The sequence below is a fragment of the Micrasema longulum genome, unplaced genomic scaffold (assembly GCF_059751315.1).
Source record: "Micrasema longulum isolate JH-2025_06_02 unplaced genomic scaffold, ASM5975131v1 h1tg000340l, whole genome shotgun sequence".
In the NCBI taxonomy this organism is placed as follows: domain Eukaryota; kingdom Metazoa; phylum Arthropoda; class Insecta; order Trichoptera; family Brachycentridae; genus Micrasema; species Micrasema longulum.
This window is the reverse complement of record NW_028277543.1, coordinates 1,351,382-1,378,614: the sequence shown is the minus strand read 5'-3', so window position 1 is coordinate 1,378,614 and position 27,233 is coordinate 1,351,382. Positions and strand designations below refer to the sequence as shown.

Sequence of the window (27,233 nt, the reverse complement as noted above, 5' to 3'; positions counted from 1 at the left end):
TATTTTCTGGATCGCTAATAGCATTGTTTCCAGAACGCAATGCATCCTTTCAGCCTCTCAAATGCGTGATTTCGCCTGACAATATATGCATTTATGCATACACACCTTTTGATATTTTAAACCTTAACAAATGAAAAATTATTTCAAAGTAGTTTAAATACACAATAACGGATTTTTTGTAATTCGACAAATATATTCATACCGTATTCGAAATGCTAATGTTTAAATGTTCGTCGCTTGGCGGGCCGCTTCGCTTAGTATTGACGCGCGAAAAGTAGGTAGTTAAAAATTTTGATACGATCAAATAATTTAACGAAAGGCGCATGAAGATTTTACATAAATGAATGTTTTGATGAATTTATATGATGATGACTATACGCTCCAAAATATAAATTAATAATGTTGTTACGATACGATGATAATTCGACCATTAACCAATACATAATTATTTTCTCCGACGACGTCTCGCGAAAAGGCAATGTATCCGAATGTATTCTTTATCCGAGAGATGAACCAAATTATGTACGTTATTCCTTCGACTGCTTGGTGGACTGTAAAAAATGGCTACTTTTTCCCGAAACGTATTCAAAGAAAATTAGAGTATGTTCGTTTGGTTTTCGATATAGGTACGTTATAAGAAATGTGTCAATCCAGAAATTAAATGAAAGTGATAAGGACTTACGTTTTCCTTCCTTTGGCACCTGTTCCAGGATAGCACTCGATCGTTTTATTAGCACTTCACGTTATTTGAATCGATTCACTCACGTTATCTTCGCTCGATTTTGAAAAAAAAAAATCCGGCGTGTCGTTACTCTATCACACGAAGTACCGTTTTTTCTTGACTGGCCGCCGGGAAGGAAGTGACGTCAACTACTGCAGAAATCAAAACAAAGGCAAGGGATTTCAAGGATATGATGGTTTGATACAAGAATCAAAATACACACGAATCCGAAGAATTTAGTTTATAATTTTCTTTTATATTTCATTAGCACACAAACAAATTATTGAAATTAGGGATTAATGTACAAGATCGTGTTTTGAAAAAACGATAAGAGTTTGATTTTTTTTTAATCCGATTGGTAGCGTGTTGGTGTGTTTTTTTTTTAGGTAATCAACGCGTTTTAATACTGCCTTTAATTATTTTTTTTAAACCCAAAATATTAGATAAGTAGTATATGTAAATATAAGTTATAAGTTAAATACACTTGGTACCTGCCCTTCCACTTATTTATTTGACCAATTAGCACTTTCGCCCTCTAACATCTTCAGACTGGATAAATCGAATATATTTGAAAAGATCTCGCGTCTTTCGTTTTGGTTTTTGTTGTTCCTGAAAAACTTAATTGTTTTTTTTATTTTCATTTATTTATTATTTATTTGAATATAATACAATTAAGGTGCAATTGTTACTCATCAGTTCTAATACATATTTAAGTATAATAAAATGTTTTCGTTTTTTAATGTTGTTCCTCTCCAAAAAAGATACCAGCTCTTGTGCTTGGAGACGGACATACACTGAATAATTATCATTGATACTTAATAAATAACAATCTTGACGTTTGACATATGTATTATTTTACGTTTATTTTTTGTTTCATTTAACGGGGTAAAATTTTTTATTATTATTTATTATAATTTTAATTATTTGTTTTTATTTTAGAAGCTTGTCAGCAGGTAGGAAAGGAAGGATGTATATAAGTAAATTGCTTTACATAAATTACAAACTTTAACTTAAAATGAATTTTATTTATTTATGGACTCACTTTGTAAAGAGACCCTTGAAGTATCATATTACAAAAATGGCGCTATATAAGTTGTCCATAATAATAATGATAATGGAAGGAAGGTATGAAAAATACACTACAACACTTTTTCGACACATTTTCGACACTTGTGCAATTATATTTATACACATGTCCACCCTCATTCCAATATAACACCCACTCACCTACCCTCTCACACACTTACACTCACACAAACACACTAGTATGTATTGTACGTGTATTTAATGTATTTCTGTGGATATCTGTCTTTGGTTTTATTATCTGTATATATTATTTATTATATTTTTTTTACATGTATTACTGTTGATATCCCCAAAAAATAAAATAAAAACATCCAGACCAATGAGGAACTTCAGCCCTACGGGAAATTAGATAAAAAAAATATTTCTTACGCGTGGTAAAAATTAAAGCATTATATCATACAATATTTAAGTTTGTCCAAATGTTCGTAGACAAAAGACTGAATTTCACCCCCTCGGGAGTCATCAAGATTAACAAATTACAACAGGGATGGAGAATACCTTGATTAAGATAATACCTTAAAATCAACAAGTGGAAGAATTGAAGAAATATGGATGTTTAAATATAGGCAAAATGGTGAATATTACACAGTGTGTAAAGTGGCCACATAAACCAGCCAATGTCCGGTCATAAGCCCTGTAAATGCCTAGACTTCCATATTCCCTTATTTAAGGTATTCTCCATCCCTGTTGTAATTTGTTAGTTATATCATACAAAAGCAAAGTTTTTTGAAAATGTACAAAAAAAATATTAAAAATAAGAAAACGATCTACTCTGAATGACTTTTCTAGTTCATATGAATCAACTATTGATAAGGGAATTGTGAAAGATAATCGTCAGCGTATTAATCTTCAGAACAGACCAAGAAAAAGCGCAAGAGAACTTGAAACGTCACACGCGGATAAATTTCAGAAATACAAATCATAGTGCTGATAATACAATACATAAAAAAAGTTGGCATAGTTTAATAGTCGATTAACAAAATTTTAAATTTTGAAAAATCACTGTACTTTCTCATTGAGAAAAAACCTTTGCTGAATTTTTCATTGCAAAACCCGCGACGCTAGTTTCACAGTTGGCTGTTTAACCAACTGCGCCACGGCGCCTGTTTTTTTCTTTAGTGGAATGTCCCCCGCACGTGTCAAGAGAAATATATTATTATTTATCAATATTTACATTTATTTTTTTTGAATAAATATTTGCTTTCTGATGATTTGCCCAAATATTTCGATTTTGGGGCCATTTCCAAGTTGTAAATAACTCACTATAATAAAGTGGAAATCGTTTGTGGTAGAGGGGAGGGGGGTCAGTGAGAGACATTTTCATTAACATTAATAAAATCGAAGTGGTTGATGAATACATAATATTTAAGACACAAAGTCAAACTTGGTTAAGATAACCAGACAGCGGAGTTACCAAGAAGTAAGGGCTAAGCTGGGCTGCTTTCGGCAACCTAAAATATATTTTTGAAAAAAAAGAAGTCCCTTTATGCTTAAAAAGACAAGTATATGAATCTAGCATATCGCCAGTATCAACATACGGACTAGAAACCATGTCTGTAACACAAAAATTCATAAAAAGACAGATGCTCGGTGTATGTCTAAGAGACAGAGTAAAAAATTAAGAAATAAGGCGCCAAACCGAAGTCATGGATATCATGGATCGTGCAGCGAAATTGAAATGGCAATGGGCAGGACACGCAGGCGTGGGAAAATGATGGCAGGTGGACACCCAGAATCATAAAATAGAGACTATGGGCAAACAAAAGAAGTGTTAGAAGGCCGCAGAAAACATGGGTTGACGATATCGCCTCTATTGCCGGTAAAACATGAATGATGAAAGCGGGTGAACGGAAAGAATGGAGACGTTTGGAAGAGGCCTTTATCCAGCAGTGGAGAGAATAAGGTTGAAGAAGAAAGAAGAGGGGGGTTCGAATCTCCGATCCCTAATCTGTGAGTCCGCAATTCTAGCCGCGGGAAAACCCGATTTGATAAGAAATAAATTGAATTAAAAGTTTTGTGGCTCTCTTGAACGTGACGAGCTCGTACTCTTCCCGCAACCCTACACCGGTAGATGGCGTTTGATTTATTGCCGCGCGACATTATCAAAAATGTAAGCGGCTTCTCTTTCACAGAGAAAGCAATGCATAAATATGGCAGAGTAAATAACTCCCGAACCGAGCGGGACGGGACGATCGCGGTGGCACTGTGGAGGCACCCGGCGCAGTAAGCGTAGAGAAACGTTTTCAATAAGCGTGAGCGTGGAAAAGTCGGCCATTTTATCGAAAGCGCGCCATCGGAAAAAATATTTGAAAATTATTCTAATTTGCTTACAGTTATTTGAATGATTCTTGACTAATTTTTGTTTTTCCACTGCCTTTATCTCGTCAAAAAGTTCAGTCATTTCCATAGAATTTTTAAAATCCTGAAACCGCAAACGCACATCAAACAGAAGGCAACTAAACTACTCTTTAAGTTTATTAGTTTCTTTGTAGACGTCGCTCAGTACGCAACTCTCGATTTGAAATCAACTTGCCGAGTTGTGTCGTTTTAAAGTGTAGAAATACTGCAGGGATAAAAAAAAACAGGATGGGATCACATTTCATGAGTAAGTAGCAAATTTATGCGTAGGTAGCAAATTCATTACTTAAAAAAAAAATATTTTTCCATCTGTCAGATTGTCAAAAAAAACAACATGGACATTTTGTTAGTGTTACCAGGGTAGTAAATTTGTTTTCGGTAATGTGCGCATCTAATGAGAGGACTAACGAAAATTGGACCTCTCGGATTAAACAACGCTGTGGTGAATATTTGACCGACATTATCTTTAAAATATAATGGCATCAAATATTATTTAACATGACATAAAAACATTCGCTTTATGTAAAATAAAATTTGTTTCATTTTTTCAGTTCAAAGTTCATTAATTCAATTGCTCTTATTAAATGACCTTTTACTTATCTACTATGTTGTGTCAATCAATGTTTCTGCATGTACAATAAAATTTTAGAGAAATTGACAAATTGCTTTTAAAAATAATAAATTACTTATATTACATTTGTGGTATGATTATATTTTTGCAATCTGGCAACATTGCGCGGTGACTTCACGCATGCGTGCGGTGAAATTGGAGCAAAGGGAGGGTTTTTTCGACACAGTCCGATGTATCCAAATTTGATTCTGCGCTCCTTCTGGACTATTCTTAATTCTTTGGGTTTAACTGATGTTTATTATTCTCGACTTGAACGCATTCATGACATGATCGGATTAGTTTGTAAGAACGACAAACAGTTTGTTTTTTATTTCCGACCTGATTCGTGCGTGTAAGAGTTGCCTATTAGTTTGCGTAGCATGTTGGTTTTAAATGTTTGTGCAACTTATGGTGAAGGTGTATGGTGGGTTTTGCATGTTGGTGTGGTTAGTGTCCTGACGAAGAGGCGGGCACGTCTCTAAACCGGTAGACCTGTAAAAGTCGGTAGGTGGTAATTTTTTTTATTTTATAAATTTATTGCATAAAATTAGTATACATATCTAATAACAGGGAATCTATATAAAACTAATGAATAGAAAATGAAAACGGAGTGTTCTCTGTTTATTATAGTATCCATCTTTCATGGCTCAGCCTGTTCTAATATGGAGATTTTTTATCTTTTAGAGCATAAGTAGTTCTAGACTTATATAACAATAACAAAAAAAAACTTAAACTAAAACTACTTAATTATAAATGCCTAGCTAATCAAATGAAAGAAATTAAAAATCGTTATTATACACATATAAAGTTTATAGATGTGCCAAGAATACATGTTACTTAAACATAAATAATATAGTATTATAAATAATAAAAAAACAAATATAAAGTAATGAAATACATAAAAATATAAATAATATGTGTACCAATTATATAAAGTCCTACGTTTTTTTATATCTACATATATTTTTCAAAAAAATCTCTCGCTACACTATTTATATCTGCAGTTATTTTTATCTTTTATAGTATTTTTAGAGTCTTTTATATTTGGCAATAAATGATTAAATATTTTTGGAGCAATTACATTATATTACTTTTTACGAAAGGTGGTTGATACAAATGGACAATACAGTTAATTTGTGTTGCTGAACGAGTGTTTATATTTCGTTGGGTTCTTTTGACCTCACTTAATTTATCATAAAATTTAAGTAATAGGCACCTCACAGACAATTGTCTTGCATCCAATATCTTTAGCTATTCTCTGGTTCAAGGATTGAACGAGAGCAACCTCCCCAAGCTAAATTGCAATATGATAGTTTGCTTTGGCAAAAAGCAAAGTAAATTTGTCTCATAAGTTGAGCATTCAAGATATTTCTTAGGCTTTTATAAATGTATGCTGATTTCCGTATATACAAATATTAAATAACCTTCGGTTTTAAGTTATTACTAATGATGAAACAACGCGGCCTTAATGCTGTTAATAATGCAATATTATAAAATAGTGTATTCTTTACGAGATAAAAGCTATTTTAGTGAGAAAAGAATGCGTAATAAATCTTTACCTCACTTTTTCCCGTTTTTTATTTCGTCGTTTGAATTTTTATCCAGTGTTGCCACTATAGAAAAGCGATACAAAAACATAAGCGCGCTTATCACATAAATCACTGGGGAAAGTTTTATATATCTTGCCATTTAATATCTTCACGGGAAGATTTTGTATTGCGGACGTTCCGTGCAACAGTTGTCGCGCAGCTGTAAATGACTCGAATAATTTTTCTTCCATTCAAGAACAGGATCCTTTAATTTATATCAAAAGTCTCAGTTTTAATATCTCTGAGAAAATATCATTTTCTACTTAGCCACAGTCAAAAGTTTCAAAGCTTTGTACAATCTGCCCCGTTTAATTTACGAGGTTTTAATAAGAGGAATTCGGGGTACATAGATACATATCTCAGAGTGCCCTCAGTTTTGTGATTGATCTTTTTAATAACGAAATTCTCTATCACAAAGACCCCATTTTCATAGTTTATTTAGATATCTAATGTACATCCCATATTTAAAAACACGTTGTTTTGAAAACTTTTACAACTGCTTCAAAAAATAACTTTACCGCCCTGCGGTTGTGTCGCGAACTCACAGATCAGAGGTCAGAGGTTCCAATCGAATGTAAAGTAATGTATGTAATGTAATGTATGTAAATGATAAGCTTACTGTATAATGTTAAAAACGAATATCATCAATTTTGTACAAGTTGGAGTATTTGAATAAAGGAAAGTAACGCGGGAATGGACCTACCTTTGATGAGATGATCTTAAATATTGATGCACCGGATGATGAATGTTCACTATGAATTATTTAACGGTTTTTTTTACCAAATATTTAATTTTGGGGGCCATTTTCAACGAGTTGTAAATAAATTACTATTAGAAAATGGGATCAAGTTGGGGTAGAGTGGGATCCGAACCACGGACCTTTGAGCGCGAGTCCGAGACACTAGCCACGGGACCACAACCCGATTTATGAAAACAACTTTTACAATGACGACAACCATCACAACTTTCACAATTCTTATGTAATGTGGTGTAATGATTGATCATCATTTTCTAACAAAACTATTTACAACTAGTTGGAAATAATAAATTTAATATTTGGGTAAAACCGAGGTAAATCATAAATATGTTTGTAACTGGTGTTTTTTTTTCAATATGGTCTCACTGTAAAAGCATGTGTCCAATTAGGCAGATGATAGCCGTTTTGTCTTCAGTGTTGTTTACCATTTCATCATGAAAAGATCAACACCCAAGCAGCGTTTACCAATTGCTGAAATTTATTTAAAAATTCAGTATTCTGTCGATCTTCTGTTGTCCCGTCAAATTTGGTTCAGCGATGGGGCTTATTTCTGCCTAGGTGACCTTGTCAATAAACAGAATTGTCGCATCTGGAGCGACTCTTATCCAAAGGTGGTACATCAGCTACCGATGCACCAAAAAAACGCACTGTTTGTTGCGAATTGTGGGTTGGATGCATTATCGGGCCACGCACGGGGCCCGATAATGCAAACGAAACTATTGACTTATTATTTTATTTATTTACATACATTAGTTTATTGCACATTATTTGAGGCATAAGTCCCAACTCCATGGGACCAAAAGTCCTGTGTTGAGATGGGACGAGCAATTAGTTGACACAGACACATGAGTATATCACCACAAATATAGGATCAGAAACACAAAAAATATTTTTTTTAAACATACATATGGCATATCAATATGGTAAACAGTAAACTCAAACATTTGGAAAATCATCAAGGAGAATCCCACTCAAATCCCTCCCACTAACGAAAATCCAGTCCTTAAATCCTGTCTCGAAAATAGTTTTTGTCCTTGAGAGCTTAATACGCTCTTCCAAAATATTGAACACTCAGTGCGATAAATAAAAAATAAATTATAAAGTAAGATTTTGTTGACAATGTTATCTCGAGGAATAGACGTGTGAGCTGGCCTCCAAAATCGTGCGATTTGACGCCTCTATAGTCCTTAAAATGTAACATGATTAGAATGACAGTTGTCAGAAAAAGTCACGACATAACTTTGTAGTAACGTCAAAGGAGTTATTTATATTGACACACGAATAATCATTTGTATCTGGCGTGTTAATTTATTTTTTTAATACAATGCCTGAAACATATATCAACATTAATATATAAAATCAGCTTTAAAACTAAAAGAAAACTATAATAAACTTAATTATTAACGACGTTCTTACAAGGTTACATCATTTTGCAAAAACGTTAGAGATGGGACAAATTGATCAATGTAAATTGATCGAATAAAAATTAAATTTTAATTAAAATTATTTATTTTTTTTAAATTTAATAAAAAAAAATATTAAAATTAAATTTAAATTTGATGTTGTTCATGAAAAAAGTATAAATGTCTTATTTTTTGGTGAATATTTGTGTTTAACACACTATAATAGTCTAACGTACGTTCCTACACTAAATATATCCGATACGTGGGAATAACTATTGCCGAGTTCCTGGGGTGGTATTCCAAACGCTCTCGCGCCCGTATTATCTCGCGTATTTAATTACAAAATACACGAAAAAACTGTTTTCTCGTGCCGCGAGAGCGCTTCAGAATAGCACCCCGGTAGCTCAATCACAAAAAACTATCGACGTGATAACAATTTCTCACCATGGTTGTTTATCGTATTCCCGATCACAATGGAACATCCGTGAACACCTAATATTAAATATCAAAATATTTACGTTTCGCGACGTATAATCCTGCTGCGCAATCACGTATTTCAAAACTGCTATTTTTATTGATTATTTATCATGCTATTTATTGCATTTAGACGGCGATTGGTAAGCCAAATTTCAAGAAAAGCAGTCGCCATAGTAATTGTAATTTAATTTTCGCTTTTTGTATTAGATACTTTTTACTTTTTCGCAAATGCAATATATTGTATTATTTTTTGTAGAAAACGCCGATTTTTCGCCAATGAACTGTATTTATTTACGCGGAAAACAAAAAACAAACTGACACAAGCGTTGACTTAGAGATTACACGCGTTGACTGCGATAAATTAAACATGTTCATTATTGTTCATTGTGATTGCTCAAATGCTTAGCATGTTTTCAAGCACGTCGATAGTTATTTGTGGTTGAGCTACTGGAGTCTTTACTATGCTGTCCGTGAGTTGATGCTATAAAACAGTGGTACCTGTCTAATAATTATCTACTAAATTTCTCATTTCGTGTTTTAATCTAAATCTAAACATTCTATTAGATATAACGGCATAATATACACTTCACCATAATTTATGGACAATGTTTTTAAATTGTTTTTATATATTCTAGTACATAAATATGTATTAAATAATGTATTGATCAAATCGCATTGGCAACTCGGAAGAAATTACATAATTTCTTCGAGAGTTTGAAGAAAGCAACCAGAAGCCTATTTCTGAAGATAAATAGACCTTCCTTCGCTTCCCACGGAAATCTAAACCTTCATACATACAAATATATATTATATTATCTACTCCCAACTCGTGAATATTCGAGTTACGTCGTGTTTTTATTAATCATAATACAAAGTCTTTTAAACTGGGACGTTTTACAATATTTCACATTTTACGTTTTTATAAGTTTCATACTTTCTCTTACTTTTTACAAAATTTAACAAGTATAAAATTAAAATTTGTTGCATATTACATTACATATTACATATACATTTAAGTAAAACAGATCTAACTATGCTCGTGTTATCGTAAGTGGCCACTGTTGGGCCTATGTTTAAATATCCACATATTTTCGATTCTTCCATCTGTTGACTTTAGTGAAGTAAAAGTAAATTATATTGAATCAACTGCTCCACAAATGTATAGTTTATGATATGTTTTTGTTCTTTTATTGAGCGTTTTATAATATAAATAATATAGGTCTACATGAATTCAGTATAAACATAAATATGTACGTAGTGTTTAAAACTGTCTAAACATTTTGTTAATTTTCTCTGCATATTAAGTATTCATGTAAAAAAAAAGAGTATATTGTTAAGTGTCCTCGGCACGGGTAACCCCAGTGAGGTCACATTATTTTTATTATTAATCATGGTTTATAATGGAATAAAATTAATAAATAAATAGAGCTGAAACCTTTAGTATGTGGGTGAGATTCATCCGGCTGAACCATTTCACCTACCAGGCAACGCCTTAAAAAAACAATTTTTATACTTCTTCATAAGACTCAACTGCAGGTTTATTCTGTCACAATTTCGTTTTGTAGGTTCGTTCGTTCGTCATATATCCATCTCATTCTTACGCAATCAAAACCGTATTTCGCTCTCGTTTCCTCTCATACGATACGAATGAATTTACGAAACGATTTAGTTACAGCATAAGACCACTGTTTTGAGTATGTCCAAATGTCTGTAGATAGGCTCGATTTCCATGTAAATGTTTTGCAACAGAGAGGGAAAACATTTACAATTATAGTATACGATTATTATTTTTGCTTTTAAGGATTTGCATAATGTGAATGCATATTTTTTTTATTTAACAAATTTACGGACAATGTCCAATTTAAACAAATTATATAACGAAAAACAATAATAATACAATAACAAATAATATGAGGAATACAACAAAGAAAAGCTTAGAAAAGTTAATACATTAGACAGGCATTATGGAATCCAGGTTAATTCCACAAATATACAGTCAATTTATTGGGAATATTTCTTCAGCCTATTTATAAAAAAAATAAATTTACAATCAAAATAATTTCGATCTTGATTTTCATTTACAAATCTAACCAACAATATTTTGAGTTTGTCCAATTTTTTGTAGACAAGGACTGGATTCAACTCCCTGGGGTGGTATTCCGAACGCGTTTACAGCGCGCTATAATCCGTATTTAGTACGTAAAAACGCGCTATACCGCGCTATAATTTCGTTTGGAATACCAGCCCTGGGGAGCTGTTTATATTAACATATTACAACAGAGATGAAGAACATTAAGGATAAGGTAATATGGAAGTCTAGGCATCTACTGGGCTTATGACCTGTCAATGGCTGGTTTAAGTGGCCACTTTACACACTGTGTAACATTCACCATTCTGCCCATATTTGAACATCCATATTCCTTCAATTCCTTCATCTGTAGATGTTTGTTAAGTTAAAGAGCCGAAACCTTTATTTATGCGGGTGAGATCATCTAATTGAATTATTTCACCTACATACTAGGCAACGCCTGACAATATTATTTTTTCAATTTCTTTACTTCTTCATGGACCAGGTAATTTATCAACAATATTTTGAGTTTGTCCAAATTTTTGTAGATAAGGACTGGATTCAACTCCCTGGGGAGCTGTTTATATTAACATATTACAACAGAGATGAAGAACATTTAAGATAAGGTAATATGGGAGTCTAGGCATCTACAGGGCTTATGACCTGTCAATGGCTGGTTTAAATATGGATGTTCAAATATGGGAAGAATGGTGAATGTTACAGTGTGTAAAGTGGCCACTTAAACCAGCCATTGACAGGTCATTAGCCCTGTAGATGCCTAGACTTCTACATTACCTTCTCTACAATGTTCTTCATCTCTGTTGTAATATGTTAAAATCTTATCATTCTGGGTTGAGGCGCATGGAAATCATAATTAGTCTAATGATGACCAAGGACAGAATTTCATTATTTCTGAGTCTACGTGAAGGAACATTAAGAGATATTTGTTGGAGAATAGTCGGGACATCAAATAAACTATTAAGTATCTTAAACATGCAAATGAAATCTGCATTAAATCGACGTTGTGAGAGACTGGATATATTCAGGAAAAGTACCATATCGATATAGTTATAGTGATACCCTGTGATTCCTAGTTTGTACCTATATGTAATAAAGGTCTATAAAATACTGTCAAGTAAAAAAATAATTTCGCTAATAATTAGTAGCGTATTTAAATTTGTAATTCTGAGTTCCCGCAAAAACAGTCATTCCATTGGCCACGCCCCTAATACGTCGCGATTCATGTTTATTTGTTCCTGGCCATCCAAATTTCTTTAGAACATTGTCACGAATCTTGACGTCACAACTATCAAGGCCAAACATGCCGCGTCTTTCTAGCGACGTATATTTTTTGAATTTATTTATGAAAACATTTCTCCACAATCTTCATATAAATTTTGAAAAGACAATTAATTATTCTTAATCTATTTTTTATATTTTTATCGGTATTCGTAGCATGGTTGCGAATTATGTGGGTATGCATTTGTCGATTATTGTTACACTTCAACATCCTTTACCCACAAAAGCTGTCCACCTCCAGTATCCTTTGATAACCCGCCACAGCAAGACCTCGTGTCGTATATTTTTTCGCCAAACGTGTGCCGCATCACCATTTGTTTCCACCAACCACCAGTGTTCAGCTCCAGATCGGGGGCCTGTCCTAATGTTGGTGCCGCTCGCAATTGACCAGTCGGACCGCAATTCCATCAAGAACGAACTAGGTTAGTGGCTTCCATTCCTGGTCCATTTCATTTGTTGGGCTTGTGACCGATTGACATTGCATACCGCATATCAAAGATATTCACAATATATATTAAAATTAACAATACAGTCCACTATATCGTAGAAGCCCTAGGGCTTCGCCCCCGCTATTTCTCGCCCCGCGCCCGCGTGGAAATTCGTTTTCCTGCCAATATGTTATATTTCCCTATTAGTGGTAAATCCGCTCAGTTTTTCTAAATTAATAATTGTTTTGGATCATTCGACATTATGTAACATAAGCGAACAGACTTGAAATTGTATTAGTTAAGTAATATAAATATTTATTAACATTTATTGCTTATGACCGCAAAGTCAATGCATGAATCTTCAACCCGCGTAAGTTAAATTCACAGACGTAAGATGAATAAATGTTACTTGGGGTCTGGCTGTATCATCAAATCCCTCAATGTAATGCCTTGAATCGCCAAGAATGTGTTATAGATTGATTCAGTTTTGGCTATTTATTTGGGAGTCTCTTTAAGATAGGATCTCTTTCATTCCTAGTCAGGTTTGATAGCTTCTCCTTTACTTCAAACTCTGAGACATGTTTCAATCGATTGCTTTTCTGAGAGCCTATTTCTTTATTTCGTGGCGTAATATTATATAACTTCTAGCTTTTTCAATACCTAGCCATTGTGTGAAAATTGAATAGAAAAATAAATTTGTTTAAATTCTGTTCACCCTTTCATGTGATTGGAGAAAAATTAAATATTGTAGAAAATTATAAAAACTGTTTTGCTACGTTATTTTTTTATTACATTTTAAATTATGTGTCCTTACTGGGGGTAACCCGCGCCTGAGACACTAAACAAAATACTTTTTTTTACATGCGAGAATACGCATAATGCCACTTGCACTCGAGCATATCTCTTCATGGACAAAAAAACATGGACTTCTCATAAATCCAACAAAAACCCAAATCGTACTTGTTGGTAGTAAAAAAATGTATTCAAAAGTGAATTTTTCTACACTTCCTCTTTTCAAAATATATGGTACAGATATTTATTCATAACTTCAGTCAAAAACTTACGTGTAATTTTTTTTTTTTTTTTTTTATTCCAGTAAAATGGCTATAAAGTGCAGAGCCAATTCTACCATATGAACATATAATCATGAACATAAATATAAACAAAAATATAACAATAAACATAAATATAACAATAAACATAAATATAACAATAAACATAAATATAAACATAAAATAAAATTTTATATTGCAGCACTTATGGTGGTCTTAACATATCGCGCCATCGCTTGAACAACAGTGATTGGATCCACTCTGCAGTGGCTTGGAGAATTTTGTTATTAGACTTTTTTAGGCGTTCCCATAGGCTCCAGGCTCTTTGGCGAAGCAGGGCAGCGAAGGTGTTTATTCGTCCAGCTGTAAACATTTCAGAGGCACTGCAGTACCTAGGCAATCCGAATAATTGTCGGTATGAGTTGTTATACGTGATCCTTAATTTATTCCACGCTCCTTGCGTATAGTTGTTCCAAAATTCCGCTGTATACATGGACGTCAAATACGAAGTAAATATGATTTTCTTCACTTCGTTACTGCATTGAAAGAAGCGTCTCGCTAGCATAGAGGCCCTGACATTGATGGCTCTTCTCTGTCTCTCTATGTCCTGATCGTCTTTACAATTATCAGTCAGTATGTGCCCTAGATATTTGACTTTTGCAGTTACCATTAAACTGTTGTTGTCTAGGAATACAGGTGGTGATGGGTTCACGAACTCAGAAAGTGACGTCTTGTGTTTAAATATAAGTACGGCATTCATAGCATTTAGGGTGGCACGATCAGGTTAACGAAGTTAGTCGTAAACTTTATAGCAGTTTGCACTCACTTAAAAGATTACATAATTTCTTGCCAATTAATGTTAAGCAAACATTAGTCCAAAGCTTACTTTTTCCCCTCCTTGACTATGCAGATGTACGTTATTCAGATGCTAACTCTGAATTATTAAACATTAACATTCTATCACTTCTTCACAATATTTTAAATAATCCCACTTTGCCTGTTTATCTGAGAGAGCTCTTCCAACCTCTATCACAACACGGACTTTCTCTTCGTTCTTATAACGAGAAAACCCTTTTAATACCCTTTCATCGCTCTAATTTTCTTCCCTCCTCTTTCACAGTAGTAGCTGCTCGATTGTGGAATAATCTACTCAGTAATGTTTCAGACGGCCCCTTCTTTATTTATATTTAAATCAATATTTAAATAAATAAGTTGTTCCTTTATCCTTCTTTTTTCCTCCCTATCCCCTTTCCTCTTTTCATGGTATAGTGTTATTTTTTTCAATTAATCTTAGTTTTGAATTTTCTATAAAATCATAAGATTCAATATGTCCTAGTACTTTCTCAAATTGAACGGTTTGGGTAGGTAGGAAGAAATTGCCCTAAGACAATATGCCCGCCCTTATATGTACATAAATTGTATATGTATATAAAGTGTCAAATAAATAAAAATAAATAAATACGAATAGAAAATATAATATAATATCAAAATAGTATTACTCACAATTATACCTATATTACAAACTAGACATATTTTTATATAAATGGAATGTCAAGTAGTTGAAAGTGAGCATCTTCAACACCCCGTTCTGTTCACGCTCAGTCGAGGAATAAAGCTGCCAAAGCTGCTCACGATATTTGCGTAACGTACGGTGAAGATGCAGTGAATTATTGACTAATTTGTTGTATTTTTTTTTTGTTGTTTCATTTTGTTCTCTTAATTTTAAATAAGATGGCAAGTTATGTTAACATCCAATACAGTACAAAGAACCAGAAAAAATAGGTATTTGGGTTTTTTATTTGTTTACGGACTTATTCAGTCCATTAAACAGTAAGTATTTTTAATTAAATATACCATGATGTGAACTTTTTAACTTTCCTTTTAAAGCATTTTTTTTTTAAAGAGAAATATATGAGTTATTATTATTTACTCAAATATTAAAATTTTTAGACCATTTCTTAAAAGTCGTAAATAACTTGTGCTCGAAAAATGGAAATCGAGTTGTGGTAGAGTGGGATTTGAACCTGGGACCTTTGGTCCGTGAGTCCGCAATACTACCACGGGACCACAACCCGGTTCACAATTGTTTCTATTCGTTTCCTTTTAAAAAAAACTGCTATTTTATTTAATTTACCTTTCTTTTATATATGTAAATATTTATGTTTGTTACAGATGTAATATTTTGTTTTTACAAACATACTGTTTACTTTTGTATATTTTTTTCTATGTTTCTGTTCTTTTTAATATTATGTTATTTTTTGTTGTATTTTTTTCACTGGTTTTATTATAATTATGTAAAAGATTCATGGAACGGAAAATACATAAATAAATCTGCAATGGGCTCAAATAATTTTTTTTACACATTAGTTTATTATTTGTGATTAATTTAACATGTACTTGACATTTATTTGTCTGTCTATTTTGTTAAAATAATTACGGAATGTCTGTTTATATTCGTAAATATAATTCTGAATAGACTACATGTGGCGTCAAGTGTCTGCAGAGAAATCAAATTTAATTAACGCAAGACAACTTGCACAGTAAAGGAGTCTCTCGGGGGTAGAAATCGATACCCGTCGTGCTAACAGTAAACAGATTTCTACTTTGGATCACATTTCAATTAAAAGTTCAGCAATTATACATTTACATATTAATAGATTGTTAAACAATATAGAATTCAATTGAATAATCATAATCATCTACATTTCTCTATCCGCATTTATATAACCGCAAAAGACACTGGATTTGTACTCCAAATGCAGCGTATCTGTTTTGTTACATTAAAGGTTAATGAAATATTTTAGTGTAAAATCACTTTTATACCCTACCAGGAAAAGAACCTTGAGATTTAAAAAAATGTTTTTTTCTGTATCCGAGCGTATGAAGAATACCGTTCTGTGTGTGAAAAAAAACGAGAATCCTGGGGTGGTATTCCAAACGCTCTCGCGGCCGTATTATCTCGCGTGTTTACATACAAAATACACGAGAAAAACTGTTTTCTCATGCCGCGAGAGCGGTTCAGAATAAAACCCCTGGCATTCTGAACGCAAAAGCGCGCGTACAGAACGTATTTTTAACGCGCATTTACGCACTAAATACACGCTGATAGAGCGATCTCTTCGCGCGCTACACCGCACCATTCAGAATACCAGCCCTAAACGAGTATTTTTGACTCGATGGTTAATCTCAGGTAAAAATAAAAAAAAGGAAAACGAGCTGAGTAACGTCCAGAATGTAGTGGTTGGCGCGTTCGCCTACTATGCAAATATGTGTTCCTAATGTTGGTTTTCCACTTAAATAATTCATTGTACTACAAATATTTTGATAGATGTTTAAATCAGGGTGTCTTTGAAACAGAAAAAATAACGTAAAAATGGTAGCAGGTTATTGTTTTTTTTTTATTTTGAGCCCCTTGTGGCAATATTGTCTTGACAAACTTAACAAAGAAGCCACAAGTTTGCTGTGGCAACATTGGAGCATCTTTGTAGAAACCAATGGTAGAAACGAATAGCATGCAAGTTTGTTGCATGGTAACGAAAGTTTGATTTAAACTTGCCTCAAGAGCATATAGTTTCCATGGCAAACTTGGAGCAAACCTTCACTTTTGATACTTCAAACTTGTTCCAAGTCTGAATCAAATGTGTACTGCTATCTAGGAAGGTTGCTCAGTACGAACTGATACGGAATGGCCGGTGGAGGAATGGTAACGACTCGGGTTTTCTTGATCAGACTTGTTTCTCCCAGTCTACTAACAAGCTAATGAACTAACACACCCGATCGCTGTCAGATTTGGGAAAATTAAATTGAGGGTGACAGACAAATTGACTATATATACTGAAGTGCACTGACTATAATAAATAAATATTTTTTTCAAAAAGTAATTAACTGTTCATCAAAACTGAAAAAATAAATTGTTTTTGCACTGTGCAGATCTGAAAAGACGCCACAAGATCTCTAAAACGGATCTGGGTTGTGACTTTCAATGAAGTATTTTATTGTCTCTGGGCTGGTACCTGAAGCGTAAGACTGATAACTTTGCCTTCCTATAACAGACGATCAAGACACGCAGCATTTGATTTAGCAATTCAGTGCCCTATGCAACACCGGGTGCGGATAAGGGTTTGATGGTGATGATGATGAATATTTATTTATTTAACATTTAGTTCATTTTGGCAGGCTTATTGCCAAATGGCTATTTCTTCCAAACAACCAATAAAATAAAAGGTTAAAAAAATTGTTTTAAAACTTAAGCGAGAAAAAAACATGTCCAAAAATAGACCTAGAAATATGTGTTAACAAATTAATTAATATCGATACTAGTCTTTAACAGGAAATGGGAGAAAATGAAGAGATTAAGGAAGAAAAAGGAGATGTTTCTTGATTGAAATAGAGTTGCTGTAGAAACATCTTGTGGATGGGTGATGATTCCACAGCCGAACCGCACGGACACTATGAAGGAGATATTAAACTTAGTTATACAGAAAGCAGCAGTTCACAACTTTGAAAAAATTAGATATTGGTGTTATCGGGTGCAATTCTATGTTCTGCTAAAACGGCCAAGCCACTTTCATACAAAAAACTGTAATAATCACCTTCTTAAAATAGTGTAGATCACAAAAACGACATTTCTCAATTTGCAAAAATCACTCACAGCACAAAAAAAAATGTTACGGTATGGATGCTGATGAGAAGAGTAATACCTCCAGAAATTCGGATAAATCAAAGTGGATAAATACATAAGTATTTTAATTTTATAAATTCATTGATTTAAAAATACCCGTAATAAAAAGTCTGTTTTAATACAGAATGTCACCTCAAACATTCAAAGTTTAAATGAGGTATCATTCGATATTAGATCTGGCTGTTTTCTGCAAAATGTATATTCTAGGTCGTGTGGTCAGCCAGACTTTCCTAAACTTCCTTTTTTTTTTCTTTATTAGGGCCTACTACCAAAACTTGATAACATCGGCCAAAAAAAAGTTACATTTATAAACATAAGAAAAACATAAACAGACAGGAATAACAATATAGATCCAAACAAAAGACAAGAAAAATATAAGTACAATAATAACATCAAAATATCAATTGTAATAATAAACACATATCCAAACCAATAAAAATTTCAACATAAATTGAAATTGAAACTTCCTTTAACACGTAATTAAATTATTTTTAAAGTATTAGAACAAATTAATTAGTGTTTCTTTACAATTAAGTACCCTTTATAAATAAATAGGTACATAATGACACAACATACATCAGAGTTTTATTTGGGCTGGCTTTTTTCTGACAAATGCTCATCTTAGGTTGTGCGGTCAGCCCGACTTCAACTCAATCACTTCAATCATTAAAACTGGTCAAATACACAATAAATAAAAAATTGCGTTGTAAAAAAACGAACGTTTGCATTATTTATCATTTGTCAAAATAAAACACATTACGAATTTTGTATAGATAAAAAGTTCTCCATGAACTGACATGTGTTGAAATTTTTCATGGTGGTATGTTATAAAAGCACTATCTCCAAATGTTTGGGGAGCGCCAGATTTCGACAAGTTTTCCTCTTTCTGAATTAAATGCTGACCTAAGAGTAAATTTTCTTTGACATGTATTTTCCCATATACAAAGGTCCGATAGGTATCTTGGAGCCATTTCATGAAGGGATTTGAATACTGTCCAGCAAAGCTTGTATTTTATTCTCTCTGGGCTTTTTAACCAGTGCAAATCTCGAAGATGTTGTGAGATGTGAGAATATTTTTTTAATCCCGTAATAAGCCTTGCTGCTGCATTGAAAACAGATTGAAGTTTATTAGTTTGATATTTTGGGAGATTTGCGTATATTCCATTACAGTAATCTAGACGCGAAACGACATAAGCATTTACAAGAGCTTTAGTTGCAGAATATTTCTACGCACGGATTTTGGTCATATTTTCTAAGATATTATTTACATACCTGATGCATACATTCTATAATGGTATAGTAGATTATGTAATATTTGGATCGTCAACTCCTGCTCTCACTTGTATATTATAACTCAAGATTTTGTTTGGCCACCCACTAATGATTTTGATCACGACGAAATAAAAAAATGGAAAAAAAGTGATCAAAACCAAAGAAAAATATCTTATTTATTATCATTTATTTTTTTGTTGATTTTAAAAATTTGGGTAAAGCTCGTTTAAAACAAAGAGTGTGCTTTCTTAGGGCGATATCTAATAAATTAATAATAGTGATGTAGTTACTATGACTTTTAACTTTTAACTATAATACATTTGTCTGAGGGGACTTTTTCTTTAGAAACCAGCTGAAAATAAAAATAAATTAAATTAATTGCTTTTCCGTTTCTTAAAGATCAAAGAACATAAATGGTACAACGGCGTTTAACGGTTGACCTAACTTGAAAAAAATGGAATAACTCCCTTTGCTTTATTTTTCGTTAAACCTTTTGAAACAATGGCGTCGCGTCGCGGTGATTGGAAACAAAAGATCGCGAACGAAAAAGTTTTATTCACAAAATACAATGGACAATCTCAGGTGAATATTGCCCCATTGTTTTGTTTGTTTTCTACTACACATCGCTTGAGGGCAAATGTTTTATATAAACATGATGTTGGGAGTTTTATAACATCATAGTGTAGCTTTGGACTTTGAATTTACTACCCGCCATTATTCAATAACTTTTGGAGCGCGCTTGAACCGGAAATTCGATCAAAACTATTGATAGGCAAGTCAAGGGTTCGAGCTAAAAAACGATAACAATCCAGGGTTTTTTTTTAATAAGCCCCTTCAGAATTGAGCTATCAAAAATATGTTTCACCTACCGTCTGATACTCATGTAAGGGACATAAGTATATTTTGAAACAAAATTCATGCCTTTTAAAATGGATCCCTATTAAGAGATCACTAGCACTATCCTTAACACAATTTGTCGATTTAATGTGCAGCAGCATCAAAACCGCCTTAATTAACAAATAAAATCACATTGGAGAAACTACGACTTTAATTTTTGCAAGATACCTCTACTCTTGAATGTATTTGCGAATTTAGAAAGCGTAATTTTAGTATCTACATATGTTTATATTTACAGTTCTATATAAAAACAAGCTTATCTCGTTAATTTTTTCATATTTTTTTTTCTTTGTATTACGGTATTTTATTAATTACATCTTATTAACTATCGTAAGGTACCTACAAATTTTACCACAACATGTGGTTTTTTTTTGCAGAAGTCAATATGGGCAAATAAATTTATCGTAGATAATATTATGAATAGTGTAAAAGCTCTATGGGCATAAAGAAAGAAACAAAAAAATGCTTAAATTTTTTTTAAATATCTGAACGGTAAGTGACTTTTTTAAATTCTAAACATTCAGTTGTGTAAGAATTGTACGATTAAGTGTTACTTATAAGACATTTACTAAATCAATTTAAAGTAATAAAATTTAGTTGTTTTATAAAAATAAGTTTTAAGTGCAGTACATAACAAAATCATTGTGTTTAAATTTTACAGAAAACATCTCGTGTAGCCTTCCCCTTTTACTCCACTTAAATTACCTAGAAGCTAATATTATTTACGTATGGTAGATCCAAAATCAATTGTTTTTGACATAGATTACGCAAAAGGTTAAAATCATTTCCACATCATTTCAATAGAAAACATATTATTTTTGCTTTATTTTAAAAATCGCTTTATTTTTGTTACACTCTGCCGCTAAATTTGTTGTTTGCCATACTTGAATATTGCCATTTATGAAATTCTCGGCTAAAAATATATTTTCTAGTGGTAGCACTGCCAACGGCTGTTTCTATTTTGTTTGAATTCAAATTTGACAAGTTTGACGGATCGACCGGGATGTGCGCAGCTACGTAAAAAATAAAGAGAAACAAAATATTATTGTAAATAAATTCCTTCGTGATAAACAAAAACAGTTTTAAAATGGCTAAAAAGTTGAGTGAATATTCAGTTCTGGAAATAATATCTAGTGGAAACTACGGCGAAGCTTGTTACAAAGTCAAACACAAGTGTATTAATTCGCTTCTCATTTGGAAGGCGTACGACTGTAAAGATTTTACGAAAGAACAACTTCATAATATATCTAATGAAGTTAAGCTTATTAGCAAAGTAAATATTGATTGTATAATTAACTATATGGACACAATTCTTCATACAATGTCGAATACCTTATACATCGTGATTGAATTATATCCTAATCAAAAACTTACGGAACTGATTGCAAAGAGTAAAAGTGACAATATTATCTTTGAAGAAAGTTTTATATGGAGTTTAATATATCAATTAGCATCGGCGAGCAAAATAATCTCAGAAATAAACGTCAATATTTTACAAAAACAACTAAAATCTTCGTCAATATTTATATCTCCCGATTCCAAGGTTAAAATTGATCCATTTTACTTGAAACTTCTTCCGAACGAAGCGGTGACACAGTGCTCGAATAAGATTTGCGAAATCGGGGATATTATTTACGAAATGTGCACATGGAAAAAATATTCCGAAAATAAGATTACATCTGACTTCCATTATTCTGAGGACCTGCAAAACATTGTTAATATATTGCTACACGATAATGGACGCAAATATTGTGTTATGAAGCCAGATATGTTACTGCATCATCCAACTGTATTATCAAATCTGAATTCTGAAAGTGTCAAAATATTTTCAGATGCAAATAGAATACCGACACCAGTGTGCAATAATGACAGTGCCTTCGAATCTGATGTATCTCTCCCTAAAATCAGCCTGAACCTTCGCAAAAGCGTGTCTTCTGAAAATGTGAGCGTTCATTTGTCTCCGAAATCTACGAACATTCTTCATTCAACAAATGTTCTCGAAAGTAAATCAATAGACTATAGTGAATCATACAATTTACTTGACTGTCAACTGTCGCCAACTTTAGTAGCCCTGGATCTCAAAATCCCGGGGTACGTTCCTTCTAAAGTGTCGGATAATGTAAGGAAATGGAGGAGCAGGCTAGAACTGTGCAAGGAACCGCAGGAAGTCAGCGAACAAGCCATGAGTCACGTGTGGCTCAAGAGAATGGAGGCGTTAAAGGAAAGAGAAGAAGCGGTGAAGATGAAAGAACTAGAAATAGATAGAAACAAAATCTTCAAAGAAGTTGCGTATAAAATTTGTTCAAATCTCAAGAAAACTGAACCCGCAAAGGTTGAGCCAGAAAAAAGTGCAAATAAAGTCAGCGCAAAGTCCATGACTGGTATAACTCTTCAAACTGCCATGAACCAAAAGGTATTTGATGAAAGCGCAGAAGAACCGCCATTGCCAAAAATAAAAAATCGCGTATCTTTGTCCGACGGAAGTGTCGTCAGTAACAGCAACCAGTCACACTCGAAGAAAGGGCATCGCAGGACGAGTTCCGTCAGAACACGGTGCAGAAAAAAGAAACAGATGTCTTACGAAGATATGAACAGCTCGCTATCGGCCGACCAAGGTGACACGAGCATACTTCCGACGTCCACAAAAATGTCAGCGAGCATTGTCCCGCGCCCCGTGAGCTTCCACAATATGGCGAGAAGAAAAGTACACTTTAATTCTAGGAATAATCCTTTCGCCGAATACGATAGCGTCTCGAGCACCACTTTGACGTTCTTCGAAATAGAAAACTTCGACGATTACGAAGTGCCAAAATTATTACCGCCTCCGCAAGAAAGCATCGCGGATCGAATTGCAAAATTCACATACCTAGATCTTGAAGCGATGACCAATCAAAAACGAGCGCTCATGGAAGAGTTAAGAAAAACACCTCCGAAAGTAAACAGAGAAATCAAACCGACTCTACGATCTAAAGTGAAAGCCGCCGATAATCTAAAAAAATTCAACCACCCAGAAACACTGAACAAAACCGCAAGTAAAAGTAATTTTATATTTACCAAACCTAATCAGTCTAAAGTGTCAAAGGCACCTTCGACTTCATCTCGAATGAGCTATTGCAGTTCGCAATCTGGAAGCAGCTACAAAAGCATGTCCAGCATAACTTCTCTGACTAAAATGGACGATCGAAGGAAGACCATCGCTCCGGTGGTTGTAGATATTGATATTGCTGGCGATGGTAATTTCCTTGAAGAGAATAAAGAGAATGTTACCATCACACCGATTCCTAAACTGAAGAAAGATTCGAAGAGAAGATCTATTTTGGGATTCAAAACTCCGTTCAAGTTCAAATTGTGAAAGTAGTCAAAGTATTTATCAAATAGTTTGTATCAAATTTACTTTCTAACTCCTGATTACATTATCTGAGATATTTACAAACAACTTTCTTTCCGATTATGTTTTTCATGGGTTGTCTGGCAGGTAGCTATTAATTATTTCCAGTCATTCCTACTCATTGTCTTCCATCTGTGTAACTTTGTTTTATTTTTTTAAAAATCACAAATTATTTTTATTTATTTGTATAATTACAGCATGCTCTTCAATGAGGAAGTTCAACCTTACAGGAATTTGGATATAAAAATATGCGCAGTAAAAATTAGAGCATTAAAGTGTAGGGCAAAGTTTGTTGAAAATGTATGAAAAAAATAATAAAAACAAACTATTTTCGACAATGTCACTAGTTCACATGAATCAACCAATGACAAGAGAATCGTGAAAGATTTCTGGTTTACGGAAAGTCAACAGACCTATCGGCAGAACTGACTGAGAAGAAGTGGAAGAGAACTTGAGATGTCTCACGTGGAGTAATTTTAGAAATAAAAACTCTAAAAAATCATGGCACGATTCATAAAAATTTTGAAAAAAAAAATTGACTTTAATTTTTTTAATCACTGAACTTCCTCATTGGGTAGGTTCTAATATTTAAAGTGCTTTTAAAGATATAACGTGTTTAAAATATGTAGTTCCCGTAAGGAAAATTATTCATGTATGGAAAATTCAGCACGTGCCATGCTAAGTTTTAAACTATTGCTAAAGAGCTAAGACCCTCGATCAAATATTACAAAGGGATGTAAAGATATTTACTGATATTTGTCAATATTCATATCCTAAAATTAAAATATTGGAGGTGTGTTAAAACAAAGACAACATTAAGGATGCAGCGCAGGTGGCAAATTGGAAGACAGCGGCTGAAGACAGACAGAGTTGGAGGCCGAAGTTGTAGGAGGCTAAACCTCTATGGGCTGTATTGCCATCGGAGAGAGACATATTATATAAAATTATTATTGTTCCTTATATGAATTTTATATCAATTAATTATAGTATTTACAGCACATAATTTTACAAGAGATTATTTTTAATATATGGGTTTTACTTACCGATCAAACTCTTATTATGTTGCCATTTCAAATATTTTTTTAAGACCTATTTTGTTAAAATGTGAAATTAAGTTTATTGTGAAATTTTTAAGAGATTATAAATAAATACATATTTTTTTTAATAATCACATATTTTTAAAATAATCATATCTACTAACATCACCCATTTAGAAATAAATTTTTAAATAATTTTGTGGTGTTGGTTGAATAAAAAAATATTAACATTTTTTGGTAAACTTAAAAATTAACTTGAGCTAAATATTAAAACGTATTATACATGTAATTATTTTTTTTTAAATTATGAATGTGTATATTTGTATAGTTTTGATGTATATTAATGTTGCAAAACAAATGTATGTTTTATTGGGGTGTTTTATCCAATGATATTAAAATACTTTTATTTAGTATACCTATATATTATTAACATTCAACTTTGTCTTGATTACAGTTTTTAAAACAATAGTGTTTCTATCTACCATATTCATTTACAAACCAATTTCATAACATTCCAGTGTATTTTAATTAGATTTTACTTTGACTTTTTGTAACAATACCTACTAATATAACTTCTTAGGCGGCTCCTGAACACATTTTCATGTTAAATAAAAACATTTATAAATATCAATGATAAATTACCGCAAACTTGAGCCAAATATAATTCATATATATTTTTTTAATACCATTAATAATGTAAGTAATTTTACGCACTTGTGGCGTGTATATCTACATAATTAAATGTCAGTCTTATTCTGCCCATTCTGTGAATATAAAAAACTTGATTTGGGTTTATTTTTAAACAAAGGAAACTAAAATACATAAGTATAATGTCTATTGTAAAGTCTTCCTTAGCACATTCACTGTTGATTGTAAAATGTGCTAATTTATGTATGCCTTGAAAGTTAGCTTGTATTCTATATACTACCATTGGCATCTCCCTAAACAGCTTACATTATGCTTCCATATTAAAGGCAGCTTGCCATATAATGTAAGAAAATTATATACTTGCCATAATAGTTATTCATAGTTTGTTGTAATGAAATTCCTATTTACTATTGCGCCATTAAAATAATATTAATTTTATGTTTCCATCATGTGCAATAAAAATTCTATTTACATTTTTACTGTAGGAACATCAGAAGCCAACTGAAGGCTAGATGTGATGTGTTAAATATGTTTATTTAGACACAAGTGTCTTAAAAAATCAGATTTTTTTGTCCATGTAGAGGAACGCACAAAATGTGTTTCGTTCAAAGATGTTTAAAATATGATATTGAATCCAGAATGATTTTAAAATATGGTGTGCAGGCCCGTTCCTTAGCCTATTAAAATTATTAAATTTTAATACGCTCAGAGTTAATTAAAACTCTCTAGTTTCGCTTTGAAAATCAGTACATATTTTTTAATTAAAAATCTTTTTTCTTTAAACTGTATTATTATTTTTACTTTAAGCATTAATATAAATCAAAATGCTGTTCAATTTGCACCTCTTGCCATTTAAGTACCTGTACATTGTAAACACTTTTTTCAAAATGTTTGCAAATTCAATTGAAGCTTTATTGTAAAAAATGTGTTGGTAAAAAAATAGGCATAATAATTATTTCAAGTAATTCACTACACTCAGTAATATGGTTATATTACCGAGTTTTTATATGGTTGTGTTCTTTCTCATTATTAAAAGAACTACTATTGCAACAATACTTTAAGAAGTTCTTCTGATGCATTCTGTGTAAAAAAAATAATTTTGATTGATTAAACTGAAGGATGCAAGTACAAATTCCTCAATGAAAACTATTTTTACAAAACACCTGTTTTAAATTTGATTATAATATATTGTATGTATATATGTACATAATCCGCCGTTTTCACCAATAGGACACTTTCCCGGTTTATAGGAGGGCGGATTACTGAGAAAGTTCTGTTGGCGGCCTCCGTGGTGTAGTGGTCAAGACGCTTGACTCACAGACGGAAGGTTCCGGGTTCGATTCCCGGTGAAAACACAAAAAAAATTAAATGTGATTTTTCTCAAGCCTGGGTGTTCTGTGATGTAATTCACCGCTGTAATTGGGCCTCCTGGCCTGTTGTGGTGCAAAAATAAAATAAATAA

General features: G+C 32.8%; 1 protein-coding gene across 1 annotated transcript; it reads left to right on the top strand.

Annotated features, from left to right (window-relative positions):
- Nucleotides 1-21,677: 21,677 nt before the first annotated feature.
- On the top strand, nt 21,678-25,456 carry LOC148282336 (uncharacterized). The gene has a single exon (XM_088225283.1). It carries the CDS (start codon nt 21,786-21,788, stop codon nt 24,048-24,050), a length of 2,265 nt encoding a protein of 754 aa, XP_088081409.1. The 5' UTR covers nt 21,678-21,785; the 3' UTR covers nt 24,051-25,456.
- The last annotated feature ends 1,777 nt before the right edge of the window (nt 25,457-27,233 follow it).